We start from the raw sequence: 26,649 nt of genomic DNA on the forward strand, positions 1-26,649 counted from the left end.
AGTCAGCTATGTTGAAAAAGCAATCAGTGAGATGCACTCCTTCTCTATGGCATTTTATTCATAGATCAGACTTTTAGATTGTAAGTTTTGAAGTCTATATTAACACTGGGGCGCCATTAAGATGCAATATGCCAGTGAACAAAAGCATGAAGTTACTTAGCAGAACATAATAACATAAAAAAACTCAAAACACAAAAACAAAACAAATATTTTTAACACATGGCTTTTACAAGATGTGTCCTTGCTAGGCAAATGCTATCTCAAGATTTATATTTCTAACTCACCTCTTTTTTTTATTCTTGTAAAACAAGATCCATTAAAAAAAAAAAGATAAAATAAATCAAAATAATTTACATGCAACAAAAGCTTTATAGAGATCTATTTTTATTGCAGACTTAATGAAGTTTAACTGTGAAAGAAAAAAGTAAATTTGTGCGGAACTCAAATTCATGCTGTTTCAGCTCGTTGTGTTTCTGATATTATTCCCAACCAATTGCTATTAGTGTTACAGAAACTGTGCATAATAATTTTAAAAGAGGCAGGTGGAATATTGAGGGATTGTGCAGAACAGCTGGCTGGGATTTTCACCAGGATCTTCAACAAATCCCTCGCACAGGTGACTGTCCCACTCTGCCTGAAGTCCTCCACCATAGTCTCTTTGCCTAAGAAGCCCCACATCACCAGCCTGAATGACTACAGACCAGTGGCACTCACCCCAGTGGTAATGAACTGCTTTGAGAAGCTGGTCCGCAGACACATCACAGCAGCCCTGCCCTGCAGCCTGGATCCACACCAGTTTGCCTACAGAGCAAACCGGTCCACGGAAGACGCCGTAGCCACAGCACTCCATGCTGCCGTAATACACCTGGAGGGGCATGGGAGCTATGTGCGGATGCTTTTCGTGAAATTACTGCTCAGCTTTTAACAAAATCCTTCCAAACAAATTGGTGGTCAAGCTACAAGACCTGGGGCTTCCATACAGCACCTGGCTGTGGATCAACAGCTTCCTCTCGGGCTGTAGACAGAGAGTGAGAGTTGGCCATCACACATCCTCAGCCCTGAGTCTCAGCACTGGCTCACCCCAGGGCTGTGTGCTCAGTCCACTGCTCTACTCTCTCTACACACACGACTGCACTCCTCTCCACCAGAGCAACATCTTTGTGAAGTTTGCAGACGACACCACCGTGGTGGGGCTCATTTCCAGGGGTGACGAGTCTGCTTACAGAGACGAGGTGGAGCAGCTGTTGTCATGGTGTAAGGCCAATAACCTCCTCCTCAACACTTCAAAGACCAAAGAACTCATAATAGACTTCAGAAGGAAAAAGGCAGAGATCCAACCACTATTCATTAATGGGGACTGTGTAGAAAGGGTGGCAAGCTTCCGCTTCCTGGGAGTCAACATAGATGAGAACCCTTCCTGGAGTGCGAACACCTCCGAGCTGCTGAAAAAGGCCCAACAGAGACTGTACTTCCTGAGAATTCTCAGGAGGAATAACATCACACAGAGACTGCTGGTGTCCTTCTACAGAGCCACCATTGAGAGTGTTCTAACCTATTGCATATGCATCTGGTACCCTAGCTGCACAGTGGCCCAGTGACTCACCGCCCAAAGGATCACTGGCTGCTCTCTCCCCACGCTGGAAGATCTACACAATACCCGCTGTCTTAAAAAAGCTCAAAACATTATAAAAGATACCTCACATCCTGGCCACTCCCTGTTTGAACTGTTGCCCTCGGGCAGACGGTACAGAGCAATCAGTGTAAGGACTAATAGACTTTGTTCTCTCTCTTTCTCATGGTCTTTAAAAAAATCATTGTTACTTCTAATTTTTTATCTTGTTTTTTTTTTTTCTTATTTTGTTAGACTTTTGGTATGACGTGTCTGTTGTGATTTGTGTTATTCTTACTCCCACTTTTGACACCTAAAATTATCTTGTGAGTTTAGATTTAAACAAAGAGATTAAAAAAAGTACAACTTTAAAAATTATCTGAGTCCAGTGTGCTTTCTCTTCTCAACTCTACCATCATATTCCTGTGTTCTAGAAAACATCAGGAGAGGAAATGGTATACTGACGACTTGCTAAACAGTAGTGAATCCATGAAGAGTGCAAAAGTTTCACCTTTTGAACGGTGCTGGTTTCAGTCGTAAGGCACAACTTTTACTCTAAAGATGAAAATTCTTCATTTCCAATTTACATCATATTTTGACAATTATGTCAGCTTGCGTTCGGTGGTTAGTTAACAAGTGTTTCCAGACAAGTCTGCGTCTTCCATGCAAACTACTGATGACTGCAGCAATCTGCTAGTGACCAAAACGATCAGGGGGAGGTTTATTTGGGTGCAGAACCCTCTTTACTCTTTCAGCATCAGCAATAGATACCAACCATCAGGAACCACTCCCCAGCTGGTCAGAGAATACACATTTCTTCCAATTGGCTGTATATTGAGGCATTAGTGTAACTTAGCAAAAACAGAAGCAGGTAGTCAAGGTAAAAAATAAAGATATTTCTCAAAAATGTAAAATAATTCCTCCAAAGTTGTGCTTGACAAGTGCCAACATCCACAACAAAATCTGAACTTCCTTCATTCAGATAAAGTTCTAGAGACAAGAAGGCTTCTCTCTTCTCCTACATGATGTCCCAGGAGCTAATTTTATTCATGAACTATTGGTTTATCAGCATCAGTGTTTCTGGTTCCTGGACATGAGCCAGGAGGGTTTTGCTGTTGTCTGTACTTGCATGAATCTCAGGAGGTCCTGAGGGTCAGAATGGTGGGTATTATAGTAGGAGGTAGATAAGCTGGCACATGGAAATCAGATAATAAAGTGTGTCACAAATGATGAGGTAAGAATTTATTACTGAAGCAAAAAAATACTTAAAAAAAAAGTGAGTGAAATAGTTTTGTTTGTGTTATTCAGCAGTAAGCATTTTAGTTGTATCCTTGTTTAACGAGAGTCAGACATGCTCTAACATGCTGCTAATGAGATGACGGATGGTGTCCTGGTAGATCTCTTCCCATATCTGGACCAGAGCATAGTTGTGCTACTTGGACAGTCTGGGGTGCAACTTGGGAACATTGGATAGACTAAAATGCAAGGTTCCAGAGGGACTGTACTGGATTTAGGTCAGGTGAACGTGAGCACCTTCATCCTCCATCCTCCACTGCCTGTATTCTCTCACCACAAGAGGCTGGACACTGTCGTGCACCAGGAGGAATCCAGGACTGGTGTAGGGTCTGACAATGAGTCCGAGGATTTCCAGAGTGCCGTTGCCTAGACTGTGGAGGTCTGTGTGTCACTCCATGGATACACCTCCCAACACCATCACTGATCCACTACTAAACCAGTTTATGCCCCTGTCCACCTCTCTCCTACAGTAACTGCCTGTTTCCTGGAATCTGGAAACTGTGCTGGCAAACCTTGGTACTGGCACGTTTTGATGTTCTATCCTTCAGGAATTGGAGTACCTGTGCAACCTCTGTAGAGTCCAGGTATGACACCATACTACCAGTAGTGACAAGGACCATAGCCAGAAAAGGTGAAAATGTCAGGGGCCTCTATCTGTAAAACACAAAAGACACAATTGAAATCAAAGGGAAATAATTGCATAAGAATTCAATTTAAATGTTGTGGTGTGGAAAAGTTTAAACCCTGAAAATATCACAGGAAATTCCTCCAAGAAGCTGAAATAGTAAAATGGACTAAATTAGCAGTTGTATCATAAAACAGCTTCTTTTAATAACACAAACCACGAGTCAGACCATGCGCCTCTGTGAAAATGAACTATAGCAAGAGGAAGACACAAAGAGAGCGAGTGTTTTAAATACTGCTGCTGCTGTTGGAAGTTTTGAAGCTACTGCTACATTTTTTGTTTTGTTTTTGCACCTTTAAAAAAATACATTTTCCATTTTTACATCCATCCTTGTACATAGTAAATTTATCTGGTACTTTTTGCAGCATATTTGGCCTTGGGACGTGTGGTGTTAAGCTAAAAGTAATGAAAGGAGTACAGTACACAGGTGTAACTCTTGGGAAGACATGAGCGTGACTTTAATGGCAGATAAAACTAAAAACTGTCTGTTATGGGAAAACAGTGAGTCCACTTCCATTCTCCTTTGTCTCTCCAGAGAGGTGAAGAACAGATGGATTTTTAGGGCTTTCTGTCTTAGGAACTCGTGAATTACACAGAAAAGATGGTTATTGGATTTTGATTTATCACTAAATGTTTTGTGTTATTGTATATGCAGCATCATGTTAGTAAAACTGGACAGAGTGTGAGGGTCATGTCGGGAATACCTATAATAATGTTGGGATAATGTACACAGAGGAAGTGAAGTAAGCAGAATCTAAACCAGAGGGCACAGGAAATAAGTCTGATGGAAACAGACAGAGTGGTGGGAAAGGAGGATATTCTTACTGTGGGCAAGAATCAGTTTATATTCTTTGTGGTTGAAAAGACACATTTTTAGCACAGAAAAGGAGAAAAGGTTAAAACGTTGGAGAAATCAGTGGGATTTTGTTATGAATACTGCAATTAGAAATGCTAGGGAGGTGTAGTGGGATTGGGTATTATGTATCATGTTATGGGAAGAGCATGAAACTGTCATGGTCCTAGGGCTGGGGACCCAGTGTTATGTAATTTTGGAGCTCCCTTAGTTATTCTATAATATTTTGTGATTTCTAGTCTTTAGGTTTTGTTACGGTGCCTCCCCTGTGTTCCTTGTGTTACGTCTAGTCATCCTTGTCTCTATGTTTGTGTAGTTCCTGTTTTACTTTGACAGTCGTGTGTCCTGTGTTTGATTCTGTTTTGCTTCCTCTGTCTCTCCCTGTGTGTGATTAGCCGCAGCTGTGTTTCCCTCCTGCTTCCCGTTTCCCTCGTTATCCTTTGTGTATTTAGTCCTTTGTCTTCCTTTACCTGCTGTCGTTGCGTCTGTGTTCCCTCCACGTCTCTGTGGTTCTCCTAGTGTTTACATGCTTAGTCTTCCCAGTTTAGGGTTTTTCTGTTCTCAGACTGATCTCCCTGTTGGAGCTCAGTCTGGGGGCAGTTATTTTTTTTCTCCTTATCTTTCCTCATGTGGTGCATTTTCCATTGTTATACCTCACTGACCTGTCTTCCCCATGTGATGTTTTTGTGTAATGTAAGTATGGTCGGATGGCGTAAGATGGCACCGCCATTGCGTGCAATAGGTCGGCAGATTAACATGAAATTGTAGGACTAATAAAGGTATATCAAATCAAATCAAATCAAATCCATGCTTTTTTCCTTGTTTTGTGTTTCTGCCTTCATAAATGGCACGCCTCCAGTTTAAATTTAGATTCCACCTCCATCGTCTGCTTTTGTGTCCACATTCTCCTCACTCCAGCAGACGTGGCAGAAACAGCTGTAATCATGGTATGGAGAGGTAAACAGTGTGACAATACTCAAATATTATGATCCCTGTAATGGACTGAGCACATGTACTAAAAGATGTATGTCTGATAGAAGGGAAGGTGGTGCGGTGTGGAGGTTTTAATGTGCACATTAAAATCACTTTGGGGCAGTAATAGCATAGATGTGCAAAGAGAGACATTAGGAAGGTTCATAGATAATACAGACTTTTTGTGTATTAATGAACCCCCCTCCCCAGCATGGTACACTCTTTCCACATTTGTGTCCTGGGCTCTTTGAAACCACTTCCTCTGCTCACTGTCTAATGGCTGCCGTTACCTTGTTTTTCATTTCCGCCACATCTTGAGAACTCCCTTAAAAACCCTGCACACTTAGAGTCACTTAGCATTATGAAAACTCGCTAGTCTCCTTTGTCTAAGTCCAATCTTGGTGTTATCATTTCTCTCTCCTGATGCGCCTTCATTCCAGTCCCAGATATTAATGGATAATGATCACTGCCACCTGTTGACCTGTTTAAAACTTCCCAAGTTCCAATATCTGCGATCATAAAGGATATGAGAGTGAGTAGCACTCTGTGCTTTTTAAGCTTTTTGCAAAGATTTACAAATGTTGTTTTATTCTGCTTTATTTACGTTAGGACACAGAAAACATCGATGCTCTGTTATTTAATGTTCTATTGTATAATATGAGAATTCTCATCTCAGTTCTATATTTTCTCAGTTTAAACATTTCATATGTGCTGTATTTTCTACTGTGAATGAAATAAAGTTTTACAAGATTGGCAAACCATTGCATTCTGCTTTTAGTTACAGTCTCCCTGATTTTTTTAGAACTGAGTTTGTAATGGTTTGAGTGTTTTGGAGTCTTGTTTATCCATTATGTTCTCTGTGTAGCTTATATTTCCTGGTTTAGTTTGCTTACACTCTTGAGTTTATTCAGCATTTCTAGTTTAGGTTGTCTTGGTTACTATTTGATCTTTGTCTCTGTGCCCTTCCCTCAGCGTTCCCCCAGTTAAGTCAGTACTGTATTTATGTTGGACTCACTTGGGGTGGTGTCTGAGAGGTGGATGTTGTCCAAGATGACGACAGTGCTGGATAATGCCTCCCACCAAATCCATGATGTGTTGGCTGGTCACAGAAGCACATTCAGTGAGAGACTGAGAGTGAGATCACCAAAATGCACCAACACAGAAAATCATTCCTGCCTGTGGCCATCTCCCTGTACAATTCCTCCATCTAATGCACAGTACACAGTGCAATAATGACAAAGTTAAATGTGAATCATATATATTTCACCTCTGTAATATTCTGGATATATATAGTTGAGGGATTTGTAAATATTAGTGCTATTTCTTAAACTTGTAAACATTGTAATATTTTATTATTTAATCCAACTGTAACCCACATATTTCCTTAGGGATTATTAAAGTATTTTGATTCTGCTGTTACCTAACAGTCATGTCCCTGTGTGCTCTCTCGTCCTCTCTCTCCTCCCTTGCTGTCTTCCCTGGGTTCCATCAGTCTGCGTCTCAGTTCCTGCATATCTAGTTTTACTGTGATAGTCTCCTGTGTTTTGTGCGTCATGTTCAGTTTTGCTTCCCACTGTCCCATCTGTCTGTTGCCAGCCGTGTTCACCAGGTGTTTCCTCCTTGCCCTGATTCCCTCATGTATTTGGTGCCTGCGTCTCCCTCTGTCTGGTGCTGCGTCTCCCTCATTCCTTGACTGTGTGTTTTGCCCTTTCCTTAGTGTCCAGTCCAACCTAGTCTGGTTGTTGTAATTCTTAAGTCCAGCAATAAAGCCGCCTTTTGAGTTTAGTTTTTGTCTGAGAGTCTGCATTTTTATTCCTACTTGTCTCACACAGTATATGACAGTAATAGCTTAGAATAAACAGAACTTAACGGTCACATTCACCATGATGGAAGTTAGGCGAAGTGGAGTGGTGTGGGAATATTACTGTGGCAAAACTACAGAGACCTACAGTTGTTTTCATATCTTTCTGGGGACATCAAACCAACATATTGGTTTCCTTAGCCACTTACCCTAACTCTAACCACCAAATGAATGAATGCCTAACCATAACCTAATCGTAACGCTAACACTAAAACCACATTTTGAGTCTCAAAAATGCCTTCAAACGCATGGGAAAGGGCATTTTGTCCCCACAAGTAGAGTAAATTTCCAATTTTTGGTCCCCACAAAGATATGTAAACATGACACACTGATTGAAATGCACAAACTGTTTTGCTACAAATACAGCTCGTAGATGGACTAGCATACGTTCTAAACTCCAAGTGAAGCAAATTGTTCAGAGTTATTGGGTACTCAAAAGATGTGGAGGCAATGAATGAAAAGGTAACTACATCTATTATACAGTCAGCAGCCCACGGAGCACGGAAGGCAGAAGTGGTGAGAGTGTACCGTGGTGCAGTAAAGCAAGGACCAGAGCATTTAGGCAACTTGAGACTCATCATACACTGAAAACACTGGTCTGCTACAAAAGAGTGCAAGCAGCGGAAAATGATCAGGCCTGCAATATTGCATGCAGTACTGCATTTTGCATGTAATATGTAGAGTTTAAAATTGGGAGCCAAACATATATATATATTCATATATAGGGAAGGAAAGGTGTGGGAGTAGCAAATGCAACTGATATGAAAGTTGAGAGTGTGTCTGCAATAACTAAGTAGTGTAGAGATAATACACTGGTGCAGGCGTTGTAGAGGGAAGGTTAAGGAAATGAGGGGACTTAAATAGTGCCATTTCAAATACATGGCAAACTTCACCAGGGAAAATGGGCATGTTAGACTAAATGAAAGAGATTGGAACTGACTGCCTAATGTGATACAGGATAAAGACACAATCCAAGAATAAAGCCAGGTTGAGACCTATCAAATCTATCAAGTTATTGGACCCACTGTATTAACGTCAGTTAAGACTATGGTGTGGAAAATAAAGAATTGTTACGCTCTAGAAAGTGTAACAAATGTTCTCTAGCTGTCAGTGGATTTCATAAAGGAAGGGAGATGACAGCTTATTATGTCTGGGATAAGAAATAAGAGGCTTAAACTAATAAAGGATCAGTGATTATTGTTTTTGTTATGTGATGTAGGAAAAGCATATGAAATGTTATAGAAACTTAAAAAACTGGAAGCAAATGGCAAATTGTTATTAGACTTTCTCTTTCTTAGGACAATAGAAGTAAAAGTAGGTGGATTATATTCAAGTAGACACAGATAGTGGTGCTGATCAGACTGAGCAAAACATACAATCCCTTTACTCTGATGGTGGGGCACTTTGGGTCAGGGTTGAAACTAGAGGACCTACAAAACAAAATGCAAGCTGCAATGAGCAGAAAGTGGACCCATGGAGAGTTAAGTGGGGATTTAAACTATCAGTGGAAAAAAAATCACAGAGCAGCTGTTTTTTCTTTTGCCTAAACACCATTAATACATAGTGATGAATTTAAATTGACAGATAATGTGTATGTGGTCAGATTTTTTGGAATGTTGTAGAAGTTAACCTCATGTGAAGATGTTAAGAGAGTTAGAAACAAAATTAAAAATAATAATTATGTACTGTTACGCCTGCCAGCTGGACAGTTTTCTTAAATATTTACTGGGCTCTCATGAGAGCAAACCTAGATTATGGATGCACTGCTTACATGTCTGCATATAAAACCACCTCAAAAAGCTTGATGTGAAACAGGCACCGACCCTCTGAATCTGCAGCAGAACAGTGTCTGTAAATGGGAGAAATGCCTCTGAGAATTCAGAGACTTAAGCTCATGCTGACATACTGGTTGAACAGGCCAAACCCTGCTAAGAATATTTTATAGGAATGCTGGGAACATCACCAAATCAATTTTTGTATTTGATTGGACAGAAAATACTGGCGTGCAAACTGCTGGTTTGTGACACTTAAAAGTAGAGATGCCAACTGTTGATGCTGCAGGAGACATTAAAAAGTTAAAATGAAAATAATACCAGAAGAGCTAACTGTCCCAGGCCTTTAGTCCTCCCGCGCGTGTGTGTGTGTGTGTGTGTGTCTTGTTCTTTTCCTGTGCTTTGCTGCCGACCTGATGAGGCTGGTTGGTTGTTAAAGCTCTTGGTTGATAAAGTTACCTGACGCGCATCAGTTCTTGAGCTCATCTTAGTGCTGAAGCTGCCTTGTGAAATAGATGTTGTTAACTCTGATTTATTTGTGTCCTATGAGTGGGTCCTGGTGTGGTGACACCAATAGTACAGCATGTAGGTCCAACATCAGCAAGTACTGCTTTTAAGATCTCTGTGTGACGAGGCAGTGGGGTTATTTCATCTCAAATCAGCTAATATTTTGAACATTTTGTTGCAAGTTGTACCACAAAAATGAAAATATTACTAGATATTCCAGTTTGAACAGAACAAAATTCTGGAGTTTGTAGTTTCGGTGTGGGTGTGATCCCGGGGCGGCGCAGGGGTGCGGTGAACAGGTGTGCTGGGATGTGAATGTTATCGTGACTCTTTATATGTTCACAGTGACAGTCGGAGAGGAAAGAGAGCGGGCGTGACAGCGGAGCGGGAGTGTCTGTGTCCCATTGTAAAACCACAGTAAACCGAATGTCAAAATAAAGACGTGCTGTCACCACGTCCGTGTCTTGTACGTGTGCAAAGGGTCCAACTTCACAGTAGTACACAAATTAAAATGCAAATTTATAATTATTTTGTTAAATAAGCTTTATAATTCTTCTCTGCCAGTTCCAAACTGAACATTTTGTTATTGACTCTTGTTTTCAGCTCCTGCTACTTCCAGTGTAGCAGGATCCAGCTGTGAGCATGGACCGTGCTACAGCTGTCCATTGGAGTCTGTTCCAAGCATACCACGTTTGGCTGATCTGGATGAGGCCTGTGACACAGAGCAACTTCAAACTGGTGTTCTCCAAAACCAAGTTGTAGGATTATTTGGAGTGAGCCCTAGTACCATCTCCAAATTGAAGGCCAACTTCCATATAACAGGGGATGTCAAAGACAGGCTGCAAAGTGAGCATGCCAAGAAAACGACCCACAAAAAGACTGTTTCCTCACCTTCTTAGCACTTAGGAACCACAGGCGGTCTTCTACAGATTTGCAGGACAATATGGAGAACTGACTGCACGGAGGATCTTCAGGCTCATGGGGCTGCCAGGAGGGATGCTCTGAAGGCCCGTCTCTGCCAGGCCTGTTTTCTCTGCTTTTAGTAACATGTACAGAACCTGAACATGTGGAGGAACATTATGTTCAGCAATGAGTCCAGATTTTGCCCACAGCAGTAGGCATAGTAGGGTCAAAGTGTGAAGAAATCATGGAGAAGGTGATGCTGATTGCTGCACCAATAGAATAACAGCTTTTTCCCCTCACTGGAAGAATGAGGCTTGTCATCATTGGAGGCAATCTCAGTACAGAGAGATACTGAGCTGAGACGAGATGACAACATGAAGAGGAAAAGGCTGCTGTGACTGTATTCTTCCTCCACAAAGTACTGAGGTCCCTGTTTGGTAAATGCTCTCCTCATCATCATTATTATTATTATTATTATTACTATTATTATTATTACATTATTTAAGGCGGAATAAACAGATTTTCCATGAGTCTAAGATTTATTGCCAAGAAGCATTGTGACAACAACAAAAAATAACCACACAAACACAAATTCCCTCATTTTTTGTACCAAGTTTACCTCGGACACACATCTAGAAACTGCTCCAGCTCAATCGGCTCGCTGAAATTATTTCTCTTTTATGAAATTCTCCCTGCTGCTGCTTTCTCTTGAAAACTGGATGAACCCATAATCCCAGTTTCTTCCTTTAGAAACATCAAGACCAGCCCATCATGGCTTGATGAGGACTTGATTTTCTTCACAGTGTATTTTTTGAGGACAAAGAATCTCAAAAACATCACACTGTTTATACGTTACACAACAACTTTGCAATCTGAGAAATTTGGTATTTCATGTCATTTTATGCAATATACTCGATGTGTAAAGGCCTTTAGATGTGATTCATAAACTATTTTGATTCCAGTGATGATTAAAAGTAACACTGATTTATTCTTATCTCTACAACAGGAAACTACACATCCTGAATTCTTACATTTCTTTCTTTGACACAGCTGATCGCTCCATCATCCTAGGCTGGCTCAAGGATGTTGTTGGCATGCAGGAAGTGTGCTGTTCATGGTATGTCTCCTACCACAAAGGGAGAAAAAAAATATCAGCTTTTCAGCTGATAAGGCAGTTTGTTTCTCTACTAGTCTAGACAGAAGCCTGTAAAGTATAATATCTCCTTCCATGTTTATGCTCTTAATGCCGCGCTCAAACCTGAGGATCAAACATAAACTTTCTTTTAGCTAAATCAGAATGAAAATGAGCATTTTAATGTTTGACACTGCACACAACTCAATCACTACATCCAGTTTGCCTCTGAAAATAAAACCGCATGGCAAAAAACCCTCTTCCATCTTGCTCACAAAATTAAATTCTTTCCTGCTTGTGAAAGATTTGGCAGCTACAGTTCATGCTTTTATTCTCACTCTCCTGCAGTTTTCTCTGAACCACTCAGTCAGCCCTGTTTTCTGCAGCTGGCTCACAATGCAGCAGCAAACCTCTTCATTAGTGCAGAACAAAGAGCAGATTTTCATTTCTCAAGGGTAACCACTGAAGTCCATGATAAATACTTATGTGTAGTGCTTTTGACCACTTGAAGCCACAAGCACCTGTTTTTATATACAGTTATATAGCACTTGTTATTGTATACATAGAGCACTTTGGCACACACACATATACTTTTTATTAATTGGGGTCTTTCCCAAGGGCACTTTGCTGTTTTGGACTCTAACCCCTTACAACCAAATCACAGACACATCTACCTTTGACACTGACAGGATAAAGGGACATTTGCTCTTTGTCAACACTGCATTTTAATTTATAGTGCCCCAAAATGACATTTATTTGGACTATAGCTAAGTTATAGATGTATAACCTAGAAATAAATTGGAGGTTCCAATTACAATCTAACATGAACACTCTTATATAATGTTGTGATTTCATTGTGCACCCATTTATGAAGAGCTCTTTGGTTACACCAGAGGTTCCCAAAGTGTGGGGCCCGCCCCCTAGGGGGGGCGCAGAGCCATTGCAGGGGGGGCGCGGTATGAAAAAAAAAAAAAAAAAAAAAGAGCGCTTGGACACTGTGGACAGGTTTTTGACGGGGCTCCCACACAAACGCAAAGCAGGAGATGAAGCATCGCCAAATATGTTTCCAAACCAACTTCCTTCCAAGCCAAAGACAGGAAAATATGGTGAAGCATATCTTCCCTTTGGCTTCACCTGCACAAGTGCCAAGGTAGGTCTCCCCTGCAAAATTAGTTTCCCTGCGTCGGGAGCACGCGCTGTGCTCTCCAAATCACGGACAAACAGTATCCCACATTCTTGATTTTTAGTTCACAAACACTTCTTGTAATAACTAACTACTCCTGACATTTTGGACATGTTACTAACATGTCCAAAGCACGCGCTGTGCTCTCCAAATCACGGACAAACAGTATCCCACATTCTTGATTTTTAGTTCACAAACACTTCTTGTAATAACTAGTTATTACAAGAAGTGTTTGTGAACTAAAAATCAAGAGCTAACATGATGTTAGCTCTTTATGCAGTAAAGTTACAGCGGGATACAAATAATATCAGGCTGATCCTGCCGTATTTGTTCCCCCTGTTCAAATCACGGACAAACAGTATCCCACAGCTGTTTATGTGTTTAAACCCATTTTGTACAGAGAGGCATTTTTTGAAAAATGTATTGATAGCAATGTTGAATATTATTACACAGGAAAAAAAAAACAACTACACGTAAAATAATTACACACCGTGATGCTTTCTAAATGCCATTCTTCAATTCATCTCATGTAAACAATAACGTGGCGCACAGCGTGACGTGAAAAGAGGCACATACCTTTGACGTTGCGTGACGAACTCTGTATTCCTCGTCCACACGTAAACGCAAAAAAGGAGTTTTAAATAATCTCCGTTTTCGGTGAATTACAACGCCGTTTACGTGTTGACGAAAAGCCCAAACGCATAGAAACAGCTGAGTTTTCAAAAATACCCCTGTAGTTGTGGACATAGCGTAAAAGAGTTAGTAGTATATTTTTTTACTACCTGTAACTTATTGCCGTTTACTTGTATTGGCGTAATTGTTTACTAAATGTTTGAGGTGTGAAATAAACCCCAATGGAGTTTGTAAACAAAATATGGGTGTGTATGTTTGGAGGATGTGTTTGTGCGGGGGGCGAACATTTTCTTGTAAAAAAGGGGGGCCTGGCAAAAAAAGTTTGGGAACCACTGGGTTACACCAAGATTGCTTCTTATGGATGTGCAGGGTTTTAGGTGAAAACAACCTATTTTCAGGACCGCGACCACATAGTTTGAAATTTTAAATCGCCCAACAACCCCCAAACAACTTCTACTTATATTTTGCTTCCTTTGTAACCATGGGGGTCACTCCCAAAGATATTTATATTTATATATTTACAATTTCAGAATAAAATATCTTAAAATATCTCAACAGTTACTTATATTAACCCTATAAATACACAAAAAGAAATCAAAAGAATAATACCAAGACTTTGACAAATCATTCCATCCTCTCCTTCTACCCTCAGTGGTACAGCCAATCAGGTGATTGGAAAATGGAAGTCAGATGGAGCAGCCTCGTGTGTGTGCTTCATGAAAAACACAATACATTTATTTCTTATCTAATTTTTAGCATATATTGGGGCATTGAGTTGTCCTAAAATGCAGGTAAGAAGATGAAGAAAAAACAAAGAATTTATCATTTCTGAAATTCTGCTGTATTTTTTTTCAAGGAGTCTAAGTATGAAGTTTTTATAAACTAATTGTGTGTTATTATTTATCAAGGTAATGCCTACTGGACATTTTAGGAGATGTAAGGTTTCATTAGAGAGGGTAAAGCAACATGCCTCACGTGTTATTTGGCTTAAATAAGCCAATTCAGGAAATCCTTCTAAAAGTCCCCCTAGCTCTGATGTTTACCTCAGCAGGGTAATCAACCCTTTGTTTGCCAGCAGCCAAACCAATGTGCTTGGAAATGAATAGCAGACATACTAGATTATTAAACCTTAAACTTATAACCACAGCTTTTTTCTGTTCGTGTTGGTAGTGACGACGTAAACTCCCGACTCTCTCTATGTGTTCTTGGTTGCTCTGTGTGAGCTGCATCTCCACTGGTCCATTGCACCAATTGCTAATTGCACCATTAACTCTGTCATTAAAGTTGTCTGCTGCGTGTCTCTGGCGCGACCTTTATTTTTCCACTTTTCTCATGAACTTCACAAATAAAACTGTGGATATTTTTTTTCATGGATGAATTTTGAAGTAGCCCAGCTGCAACTGAAATTCCCAGTGCAACTTTGTGTCACTGCAGCAAGGTAAGCTTTTATTCGCTGCTCTTTAATTATTTCTCCTTAAGTCTTATGTCCTGATGTATGCTCAATCATCCGAATAAGTAAATCCCAAAGGTTGATTCTGCTCATGTGGACGTAGCGTTTTTAGTGAGAGAAACATTTCGTCACATCCAAGTGACTGCAGGTTTCCCCAACCTTATAAACAGTATATCTGCACAATAACTGAAAGTAACCCACTCAATGAACAATGGGCTGTGAGGTCAGTTCCTTGATCATTAATATGCATATGTTCATGACCATTGATCACAAGCCATTAGTACCATTCACATAGTGTTAAGTCTTATGTAACTTCCTTTTTCAGCTGCTTCGGTCCTGTGTTGCCACGGTGCCTACTCTTTCTTCACGGACCGTCTGTTGCTTTAAAGATTTAGCCTTCAGCTTCCTTACTTCACTTCTTCTACTCCTTGCATCTTATGAACCGCAGAGGCCTTTGAGCTTGAGAGACCTATGCAGTATCTTTGCTGTTCCTGACTACGGGACAGATCTGATGTCGTTCCTGGGATCTGCTCGCCCAGTTTGCGGGTCACTGCCTCAAGTCCTCTAATTACCATGGGGACCACTCTTGCCTTTACCTTCTACATCTTCTCCCGATCCTCTCTCAGGCCTTAGTATTTCTTGAACTTCTTGTGTTTCTTCACTTGAACTTGATACACTTGCATCTGCTTGTTCACCACTACTATGTCTGGTTGGTTAGCCTTTACTTGTTTGTCCATCTGCGTCCAGTACTCCCACAGGATCTTAGCTTGGTCATTCTCAGCCACTCTAGGGTGCGTATCCCATTTTGACCATGGGACTTCCAGGCCATACTTAGCACAAATGTTCCTGTTTATATTAGCGGCCACGTGGTAATGGCTTTCCATGCAGTATATAGCCTACCTGCTGGCATCTTGCACCCTGCTGTTATGTGTTAGATTGTCTCAGGGGCATCTTTGCACAGCCTGTACCTGGGGTCATGCCAAGTATGGTAGACCTCAACCTCTATCGATCTTGTGTTTAGAGCTTGCTCCTCCACTGCCATGCTTAGTACCTTTTGTCTTCAATCCAGCGTTGTCCAGCTATTGATAGGATTTTTAGATATCAGCCACTTCTTCTATCTGTCGGTGGCACATGCAGGGGCCTGTCCTTCCACAGTGGTTTCTGTTCTTGCTCCTCTTCTTTCTTAGGTTCCTGCTGCCTGAGGTATTCACTAATGCCTCTTTTGCATTAGTACCTACTCCTCTCGAATGTACTATACATGGTTTCTGTCATTTTCCATTACACTTGAGTACTACTTCGATGTGGTTGGGGTTGTTATAGCAACATGGGTGTAAGTCCTGTGACGTCATTTGTATGCAACACAAACAACACAACAATGGAGGGCATCACGACTATGGGATACCTGCTGCTAAACCGATGATAAGCGTCTCCACCTCGTTACACGACCAGTGTCGGTTTGTGTGGAGCCATTTCTCCTGTTAAAAATTAACAGTTGTGAATAGACTGTTTATCATAGGACATGAAAACTTATCACACCACTGAACTTTGCTGATTGATTGATCCTCATTGGCCTCACACAGGATAGTTTATTGGTATCATTCTATATATAAATTTATTTGTGGTTTATCTATTTATCCATCTCTTCCCTGTTATACTTACCAGGATCCTGGGTGTCCTATCCCAGCTCCCATAGGGTGAGAGGCAGGGTACTCTGTCCATCCCACAGCCAGCCAGTCACAGGGCTTATTTCTGGTTTACTCTGCTTATATATATCAGATTACATCTTATGTAAAAAATTTTGTCTAATTATGCAAACTTCATTATATTCACTGTTCCATCAGCTCAGAAAGAAGGCCGTCTCCTTTTCTGCAACGTCTTAATGGAATACATGACAGAAGGATGTGCAGCTCGCAGAATTTAAAAGCAAACAAACAATTTGGGGGTTTTTTGTTTTTAATATGACTCTGTAAACATTAGACAATTTACACTGTTTTATTCTTTCTTTTTATTGTTGTAATTTTCGTATGCTTTTCTAAAACTGGACTATCTTGTAAATAAGACATTGAGTCTCAGTGGGATTACCTGTATAATCTGAAACAAGTCAGCACAGAGTAACTGAGTGTAAGATGCCTGTGGTCTACATGAGAAAAGTCCTACGACACTGCACAGAGGCGTCCAGGTGACCCTTATACAATCAATGCTTGACGAAGAGACACACCATTGCCCAAACACACCTGAGAGATAAGAATTTTTATATGAAAGAGAGATATTTTTCAATTAAAAGAACATTAGATTCAGCTTGAACCAAGTGTTCATTTTTTTTTATTTCTAGTTTTTAAAGTGGATCTGAGGGAAAGATTCCTGTTTGTTTTATGCCCTGACTCTACCCTGCTGAATACCCTGCTGCATTAAAGAAAATAACCTATTATGTCCACATACCTAAAGTGCTGTTCAATCCACAATTTTATCATTTTTTGCTCTTCAGTGTCAAGGTTTCCCACACAAGGGGCTGTGTAACGTTCCCATGCATTTCATTCTCAACTATAAAAATGAAAGAAAAAATTAAAGCACCATCTTCCTCTTTTCTAGCACTGTTTTTGCTCTGTGGGGTTAAGTTAGTAGGTATTTGTAGTATTTGATCAAGTCTGAAGTAGAATTAATCACCCAGGTATACTTCACAGCCATTAAGTGTCAAAGGACAAACAGCTGGAAACACAACAAAAGAAAAGCTCCAGTTATATTCTTTGTCAAACTCCGGATTTGCATATGTACTTTCAGACTTGTAATAGGCCCATTATACTCTTGACAATGGTCATGTTGTGTGCAAACCACTGCTGCGTATCACTTATATCACCTTTGAGGGCACGAGTGCTCACTGAAATATTCTCCTGAACAACAGGTGTAGCTGCTAAGTTAAACCACTACATCACATTGACTGTAGAAAACATGGACGACGCGACACCGCCTCCTGCCATTGTGCAAAAATGAAGCCAATAAATATCCCGCTTGTGGAGGCTGCCATCTTGCAAATTTGGAGCCAGAGTCTGCGCAGTAGTGACTTGAGGTGGAGCGACTGTGTAATGCTCCCGCCCACACACCCGCTGGACATGACCGCAAACACGCCCCCCTACACTTTTTACGTAGCCCGGCTGCTCGAGTTTTTTTGTTGGTTTACCGCAACTGACGACTCCTTTAATTAAGGTAAATACAACCACGTCACTATTATAAAAAAAAGAAACACAGCTTATCATCTTATAGTTCTAAAATCACTCTGTTGTTAATTCGTTTGCTAGATTAGCCGCAAATACTTTCTTTTAAGAGAAAGAAACCTCCGACAGAACCGGGCTCAGTGAGGGGACGGCCATCTGTCGCGACAGGTCAGCGGATTTTCATAAATGACTCGATGGATTAAAGAGCCACTGTGATTTTAAAAATGGCTCCAATTAGTTTTTAAGAAATGTTTTTCAGTTCATTCCCCTACATTACAGAAACCTTATTTTGTCTTCTGCTCCAACAAAACAAATTGCGTGCAGACGAGAAAAACCGGCGCATGCAACCCGGTTTTTTAGATAATTTGCTACGTGGTCTTTGAACAATTCCACGATTGTTTCCTCAACTATTGGCTTTTGTAACTGCATAACCGTGAGAATGAGCTCTGGCTACTCTTTGCAAAGAGATTTGTAAACCAACTTGCTGAGGTTTTTAAAGTTCTCCAATGTATAATTAAACCCAGCTGTGTCTCCCTCCTCTTTCTCATTCCCTTATTGCTCTGCTTGTATATAAACCCTGTGTTTTCACCTGCTTGTTACTTGTCTTTGTGTGTTTCTCCATGCTGTTCTCGCAGCTTATCGGTGTTCACAATTGATCTGCTGTCTGCACGCATTCTTCACAGTTTTATTTATGTTCATTTCCTGACGCATACCTGTGCACATCAATGAATATGATGTTCACTAATGTGGGCTTTTCACTTGTTTTTGTTTATATCCCTCCTGACTGTATATATTTCTGTTTTTTGCTACTTATTCAGGCTGTGTACTAATTTATATTTTATTCTGGCACAGTTAGTGTGGAGGACTCACAAATTCGTTGTACATGTACAATGACAATAAAGGGCTATTCTATTCTATTCTATTCTATATTTGTGCGTAATGAGTCTGCACAAGTGCTTCTGTTGTTTTGTTTGTAAAGCTTCACTTTAATGACACATCAAACCTTCGCAGTTACGGTCTGCTGTAGGTAAAGTCTATCATCACACTTTTTAAATGTTTGGAATTTAAATTCATCAGAGAAACCGATATTTTAAAGTACTAGCATTATTAACTATTTTTCTTATGACACTCGCGGCCAAAGGTCAAGTTGTAATTGTTTTCCTTGCAAATTTACTTGACATCCTCTGATGTATGTCTCAGCACTCCTGTAAAATATGAGCACTTGTTCCACAGGAGAGACAAGGGGACACTGTGACAAATCCGAGGATTTCCTTCCCTCCTTCTCATATTTTACGTGTCAGATATACAGTAATATCCTTTAAGATGTTCGTAGTGATCTGGATTACAAGGAAAACATTTGTAGAACATGACTTTGAGGTTAGACTAAAGTATGTTACATTACAGTGAGAGCAGCTTTTTTGTGAGATAAAAGTAGAAATGCAGCACAGCACCACACTGACATGTACAGGTTCATAAGACCTGGAGCTACAGGTGAGACTGAGTCCTTTACAGCTCAGGAAAAGCAGACTCAGAGAAAGACTTTCATTTAAGGGCTCACATGATAATGAATTTATAGCAATTTCATATATTGTCATTTTTCATCTTGTGTAATTTCACTTTAGTGATCTTTTATGAGTTGCTGTTGTAGCTCTACTCACCAGTCGTACGCAGTGAGGAGGTAAAATTATTAACAAGACAATCGACCTCTGTTAGAGTAGTGTTCAGGTAGCTGCTCTGCTCTGTGTTGGTACGGGGCATTGAAGATGATAACAGTGGGTGGATTATATTCTTAAACTTAGTTACAGCACTTTTAGAAAGACATCTATATGGGCTCAAAATGTGGTCATAAATATTTTGTACTTGTAAATCAGTTTTGTACTTGTAAATCAGGATTTGTATGTGTAAAAAGAATTTGTGCGTGCGTAAAAAAGATTTGTATGTGTAAAAAAGATTTGTGTGTGGACTTAGCCCAAAACCCCCCTGCAAGTTACAAGTACGAATTTTGACCCTATTTTTCTTCCTGTCATCTGATTGGTCAATGTCATGTCAATCACAAATGTAACAATCCAATCAGAGAACAGATGGGTTTGGCTGTCGGAGGGGCACTTTTTTGAACTGCAGGTGTGTCGAGTGTTGAGCAAAGGTCCACAGGATAGTGAATATTGAGGCAGTAGTAACTTCCAAACATCAAGCAGATGGCAGAAATGAAGGTGGGAATGTTGTCATTTACAACTTTACGGTCTACAGCAAGCATGAATCGGGTTGAAGAATAGCAAGATCCTGCAAAGAACATAAATGAAAGAAATACTTAACTCTTCATTAGGGCTGTGCGATATGACCAAAATCTCATATCTCTCCAACTGGTACACCACAGGAAGACTACACTATTAGAATAATAAAATCGACGCTTCTTTAAACTCCTCAATAGGCGCAAATTATCTTGAAAATTATCTTTACTTCCTGTGAAAGTGAAAAAAGGCATATGTGTTAGGTTAACCAGTGATTCTAAACTGGCAGTAGGGATGAATGTGAGTGTGAATGGCTGTTTATGGCGCCCTGCGGCAGGAACTTGCCCATTGGGAATCCTACTATCCTACTACCTCGCCACCTTTGACAGCTGAGATGGGCTACAGCATAGGGCTGTGCGATATGACCAAAATCTCATATCCCGATATTAAGACATCTGTCGTCCGATAACGATATAAATCACAAAAATGTAACATTTTCTGTAAATTCTGTGAATCTCAGGCAGCTCGACTTGCGTGAAGTGTTTCCAGCTGGGCGTCACGTACCTGGAGTCGAGTGTTTTAACTGATGCATGAAACGATACATTTTTAGACATAGGTTGTAATGGCCGCCGTTTTCTTTGTGAGTATTTATTACACAGCGTGCTGCGGGGAAAAGCCTGTTCTAACGTTTGAGTCTAAGGTTTATTTTTTAGCACCTGACGGCTCTTTTTTGCTTCTCATCCGTAAATACTCTGCATCTTTCACGTGATTCAGTTTATTTTGAAAAGTCTCAACAGGATCTTGAGCTTTATTGTGAAAGGTTTATGTGGAAAATAAACAAGCGGACACGAAGTGGTTTTACCATCGTTGTTGCTAACGACAACACATAAAAACAAGCGCTTGTCCGTCTGTAGTGTGGTTATATTAAATATAAGAGAAAGAGAGAACTTTAGGAAATTAATATAGCCACTACAGTGACCATCAAAATAATGAAAAAATATTGCCGTAAACAGTTTATTTTGCGACACCACGAAACAAACGATAGCGCAAAATGAAACGATAGACGTTTTTATATCGTCATCCGATATATATCGTTATATCGAACAGCCCTACTCTTCATCAGTCATTATTTTACAAAAAAAAAATGATAAACATTTTTTTCTCAATTAAAGTAGTCTAAAACTGTAAATCACTAAAACAAATCCAAATAGCTTTACTTAAAAGCAAAGAATAAGAAGTCAGATAACTGAATATCAACTTACCGCAAACAATGATACATGGAGTTACTGGCAGGCTTTCCATTTGAATCTCGTGTCCCAGACATGTTTGTTCAACATGACGGAATAGATTCTCCTCTCTCTCATCAAAATAGGACAGGAGAAGAAGGACCATGTCCTTAACATCCTCTGAGCAGCCTTGCAACTGTCCTCTAAGTATTTGTAGTTTTGTGACAGCCTGCAAAACCCTTTTGCTCTTATCAGCACAAGTGTTTCGCATGAAGTCGAGCAGTCGTTTTCCCTTTTTCTCCAGACTGTTAAGGAAAGTCTCCTTCAGTGAAACCCCAGTGAGCTCGTAGAAATGGACTGCCATTCCAACCTCCTGGAACAAGAAAGGCCATTCCTCCAACAGGGTTTGCAGTTCTTCTCCATTGTTTATATCCTTGCGTTGAGAGTAGTAAGTACACTTCATGAGATTTTCCACCTCATCTAGGCTGACATTGGTCTCACGATGAAGCCTCTTCATTTTTTCTTTTTTCTCCTTTTGACTTTCTGTTGTCTCAGTCACTGGCATGAATTTCATGTCCCACTTGATGCAACCATATGTGTCCTGAACAGCAGCCTTTTTTTCAGCTGGGACTTCATCTGTTAAAGAATCATCTGAACACTCCTTGCGCTTCTTTATCCTGGGTGTTGAAGACCGCTTAACATTTTCTATTCTTGCTTGTAACTGCTTAACCAGTGAGTGATACCCTGATCCCACCACATCGCCTTCTATGACATCTTGCAGTGACTGTGGATACTTGGCAATCAGTTTTTTGGCTACTTCAGTTGAAGCTTGCTTACTCGGAGATGCGTTTACTTTCATCATTTCAGAAGCAACAATACGGATCATTTCTCTTCTCAACTTCGGCGCTGGCCTCTTCCCTCTCTCCAAACACTGCAGCAAAGCTTCTGGAAACTTATCCCATGGAATCTGGAAGCTGTCAACCCAGTCTAAAACAGCAAGGACTCGGCCAGGTGAAGGTGAGAGAGAGACTGAGGAGCTTGTTGGTGAGGTAGAAGAGGATAATGATGACGGGATGTGAATTTCAGTACTTTGTGCTGTGAAACAAACAAACAAACAAACAAAAATAAATAAATGGGCAAAATGTATGACTGAAAGATACACAATAAAGGCAATTGAAATCTACTTAGTTTTTTTTCCCACGCAGCCACCAGTTTTCTTGCTTGAATCGGTCTAAGAACGGACATCAAATCACTCTCCTGGACGAAGTCAAAATCTTCAGTGGTTTCTACACCCAATGACTGCAGTGTCTCCACAACAATACCAAGAACTGAAGGTGCAAGGTCGGGCAAAACCTTTGTAATGGCATTACTTATGCTGCTTTGGTCCATATCACCCATTTCTGTATATGAGAAAGTAAAAAAAGCAATGAAAATATCAAAATATCAGGCTATGGAAGCAATCAGTCTGACACAACACTATGTTTCAACGGTATTACTTGGCACCCATCCTTCATGTATGATGTCAATGGATAGAAATCAGCTAAGGCGTTGATGTTCAGACACAACATCTTTTCAGTGTCTTTCCTAACAGAGTACAGATGATACTTAGGAAGGAACTCTGTTATGTGGACTGATACTAGGAAATGAGCAGTGTCATCTTTTATTAAAATGAGCACTACCTCACCAAACTCCAGTGAGTCAGTGTTGCCTGTGACAAGGAAATGTCCTTTCTTGTACGTTTTTCCCTTATACACCATTTCAACTGTGACCTTTGTGTTCTTCTCTGTAAATCCAAATGGTCTGACAGCATCTTGAATGGCTTTACTATATAGTGCTGGGTAAAACGGAGTGCCACCTTTAACTTGCAAGGCAGTCTGGCACATTGATCCTGCTGAAAGATACGCTTGCAATAACTGATGCCGTTCAGAAAGTGTAAGGCAGAGGTTTTTGAAGTTCTTCAAATTTCGGGCACATCTTTTGAAATAGCTGTGCTTGCTTTCAAATCGCATTGTCCATAGTCTAATTAATGGCCCAAATTTCAGAATCAGTGCTGGGTAATGCCGCAAGTAGTGATGCTTTGGTTTCAAGTTACTTTCTGGGAATAGAACTTTCCTTGACTCCAAATATTCTTGAATAAGAATATCAAGATATGCAACCTGAGATACAGAAATTTTCTGAGCACAAACCAAGTCCACAATATCTTTCAGTTGAAGGAGCAACTGCCACACATCATCTGTTTCATCTTCCACTCTGTCACCAATTAGGAGAGGCAACAGCCTTAAAAAGTTCCAGTTTTGTATTGCCTGTCCTGAGAGTTTAGCTGTTTGAGGACTAACCTCACATGGCTTTGAAGAGGCATCAGTGTCTGAGTATTTAAACTGTTTAATGCGCCGATTCAGAACGGAGTAAGTGAACCATAGTTTTTTCTTCACGAAATATTTAAGAAACAGCGCAACATCATATGACAAAATGCCCTCAAAAATGTCATGTCCTAAACAAGGTGCCAAACCTGGCTGACAGATGTGAAAATATTTTAAACAGTTGAAAACTGACTCGAACTTTACTCCTTGCACATCTGGCATACCTTCAGTCTTGAGGCGTTCAGCAGCAGAGTTGTATGTTTCCTTGGTGCGTTCTGCACCACACTGATTTGGGTCGCCACTCTGAAAATCAGATCGTGTCATTAGACAGTACCTACCTACACAGGGTTCGCAAAATCGCTAGCCCGACGTCCTGGGGCTAGCGATTTTTCCAGTCGGGCTACCAAATCTATCTCAGCCCTGCCCGTCGGGCTATCATAGGAAGGAAAAATATATGTCAATGCTTTTGCATTTTCTTTCGAAAATGTAGCTGAGTAATTATGTCATTGGCATCGGTGAGCCACTGTCAATATGTGACATATTGAAATCGCGTTTGAATTTGCGCTTGTTTTTTGCTTTCACTTTGCGATCGCGCGAACGGTGTGTAGAGAGCGGCAGCACTGATTGGTGAGTGACGATTAATTGCGCACCAATTCCTCTGACATCGTCTTATCACTCATTAGCTTACTATTCAAACGTGACAAGTGAAATCTCCCACAGCAAGCTTAAACATGTGAGAGGTTGATTGCGCAGAGAATCGCTGACCGTTATGTAAGTATGTGTGTAAAAGCAGCAGGATTTACGCTGGAATTTTAGTTCTGCTGAGCCAAATAAGACAGGTCAGGGTGAAGAAGGGGCAGCCAAATAAAAGCCTACCACAAAACGGAAAAGTTATGACAAATCAGACTATGAGGCAAAAAGAAAGCTCAGCTTTTTTGGTTTCATGGACAAAAGAATTTATGTGGCTGGAATATGACGAGCTAAATAACATAATGTTCTGCCAGGTGTGTCGTGAGTTTCATTTCATTTGAGTCGACAAGCGCCTTTGTAACTGGGACCAGTAATTTTAAGAAAGACCCCATCAGAACCCATGAGAAACGCAAGAAATGCATTATACTGCAAACGAGGCTAATCAAAAGCAGCTGTGTCCTGGGGGAGAGAAACAGAGGGGGTAGGAGTGGCAAGAGAGGAGGCGGCGGGGAAAAACACCACGCCCACACAAGGGCAGTTTCAGGAGGCCCAGCTAGGGCCGTAACACCCAGTCTGCAATATCTTTCCCAGAACAAACAGCAATGGTAAATGGCCTGTATTTATATAGCGCTTTAATAGTCCCTAAGGACCCCAAAGTGCTTTACATATCCAGTCATCCACCCATTCACACACTGGTGATGGCAAGCTACATTGTAGCCACAGCCACCCTGGGGCACACTGACAGAGGCGAGGCTGCCGGACACTGGCGCCACCGGGCCCTCTGACCACCACCAGTAGGCAACGGGTGAAGTGTCTTGCCCAAGGACACAACGACCGAGACTGTCCAAGCCGGGGCTCGAACCGGCAACCTTCCGATTACAAGGCGAACGCCCAACTCTTGAGCCACGATCGCCCCACAGTATGTTTTTTAGTATGTTTTTAGCAATTGCAAAAAACATACTAAAAATAAACCAAGCACAAGCAGAAGTCCTGAAAAATCTTTCAAAAGCGTACTGTGTTGCAAAGAGTGAACTACCATTGGCCAAATTTAGCAGTTTTGCAAACTTCAAAAAGCAAATGTCCTAGATCTTGGTTCCACTTACCTCTTACCCGTGACTTCAGTGGAATTTTCAGATTCAGGATCTGACACAGACTGATTCATGTTCTACACAGTTCTTACAAGTTCATAGAAATTTCTGTTCAATTAGAAACAAGTATTTGAGTTGATGATTGTAATTTTTATACAGTTGTTGTGATTTGTATTTAACAATTTTCTGATTATCTCCAAAAGTTGAATCTGTTCATCTGGACGTAGCGTTTTGTGGGAGAAACGTTTCGTCACTCATCCAAGTGACTTCTTCAGTCTCAGCTGACTGCAGGTTTCCCCAAACTTTATAAACAGATTAATTTTTGTTTCCGTTACAATATTATACTTTAATGTATAATATTGTAAAGGAAACAAAACATTAAAAAATTGCTCTCTTTTTTATTCGGGCTACTTAAATTTATTTTGGGCTACCAAAAACTGAAGAGTGCCTGCCCGAAGGGCTACCAGAGATTTTGAAATTTTGCGAGCCCTGCTACAGAAATGATGTGTACGACTAAAGTTTTCACAGAAGCCACCAATGCAATGTGAGCCCAAATTATCTCCAGCAATGCAAAACAAGGTTCCTTTGACTACAGTTTTATCTGATGTCACTATGCCATTTTCCTCAAGTTCCTTCAAATCTGTTAGTAATTCAGAGAACACATTTGCATGTCCAAACTCTCTTGAGTCTTTCTCTCGACATAATAACACAAGAAACATGTGGTCTGTGTCAGACCGAACATGAAGTGGCAAATTAGCAACAGACACATAAACAGCTAATACTTAATGTTTTGTCTTTGCAGAGCCTAAAGGATTAACAACTTCAAAGGTGTCTTGATATAGCAGTAGTTTGAGACATGATGGATTTGTGTCAAAAAAAATTATTGCTTTTGAATATCCTACCATCACTAATGTCACACAGTACATCTGATGAAGAGCCAGCTGACTGCTCACCTGTTACACATTTCTGCCACAAATCAGAGTTTAACAAAC

The 26,649-nt window shown here is 40.6% G+C and overlaps 1 protein-coding gene across 1 annotated transcript; it reads right to left on the reverse strand.

The window, feature by feature from the left end:
* Positions 1–11,054: 11,054 nt before the first annotated feature.
* On the reverse strand, positions 11,055–26,268 carry LOC120443128. Its single transcript, XM_039621103.1, has 5 exons — positions 26,154–26,268; positions 24,104–24,217; positions 22,704–22,919; positions 21,556–22,614; positions 11,055–11,584 (listed from the first exon to the last, which is right to left on the reverse strand). Exons 2-5 carry the CDS (start codon positions 24,201–24,203, stop codon positions 11,571–11,573), a joined length of 1,389 nt encoding a protein of 462 aa, XP_039477037.1. The 5' UTR covers positions 24,204–24,217; positions 26,154–26,268; the 3' UTR covers positions 11,055–11,570.
* Positions 26,269–26,649: the final 381 nt, after the last annotated feature.

This window comes from Oreochromis aureus, linkage group 12, assembly GCF_013358895.1.
Source record: "Oreochromis aureus strain Israel breed Guangdong linkage group 12, ZZ_aureus, whole genome shotgun sequence".
Lineage (NCBI taxonomy): Eukaryota > Metazoa > Chordata > Actinopteri > Cichliformes > Cichlidae > Oreochromis > Oreochromis aureus.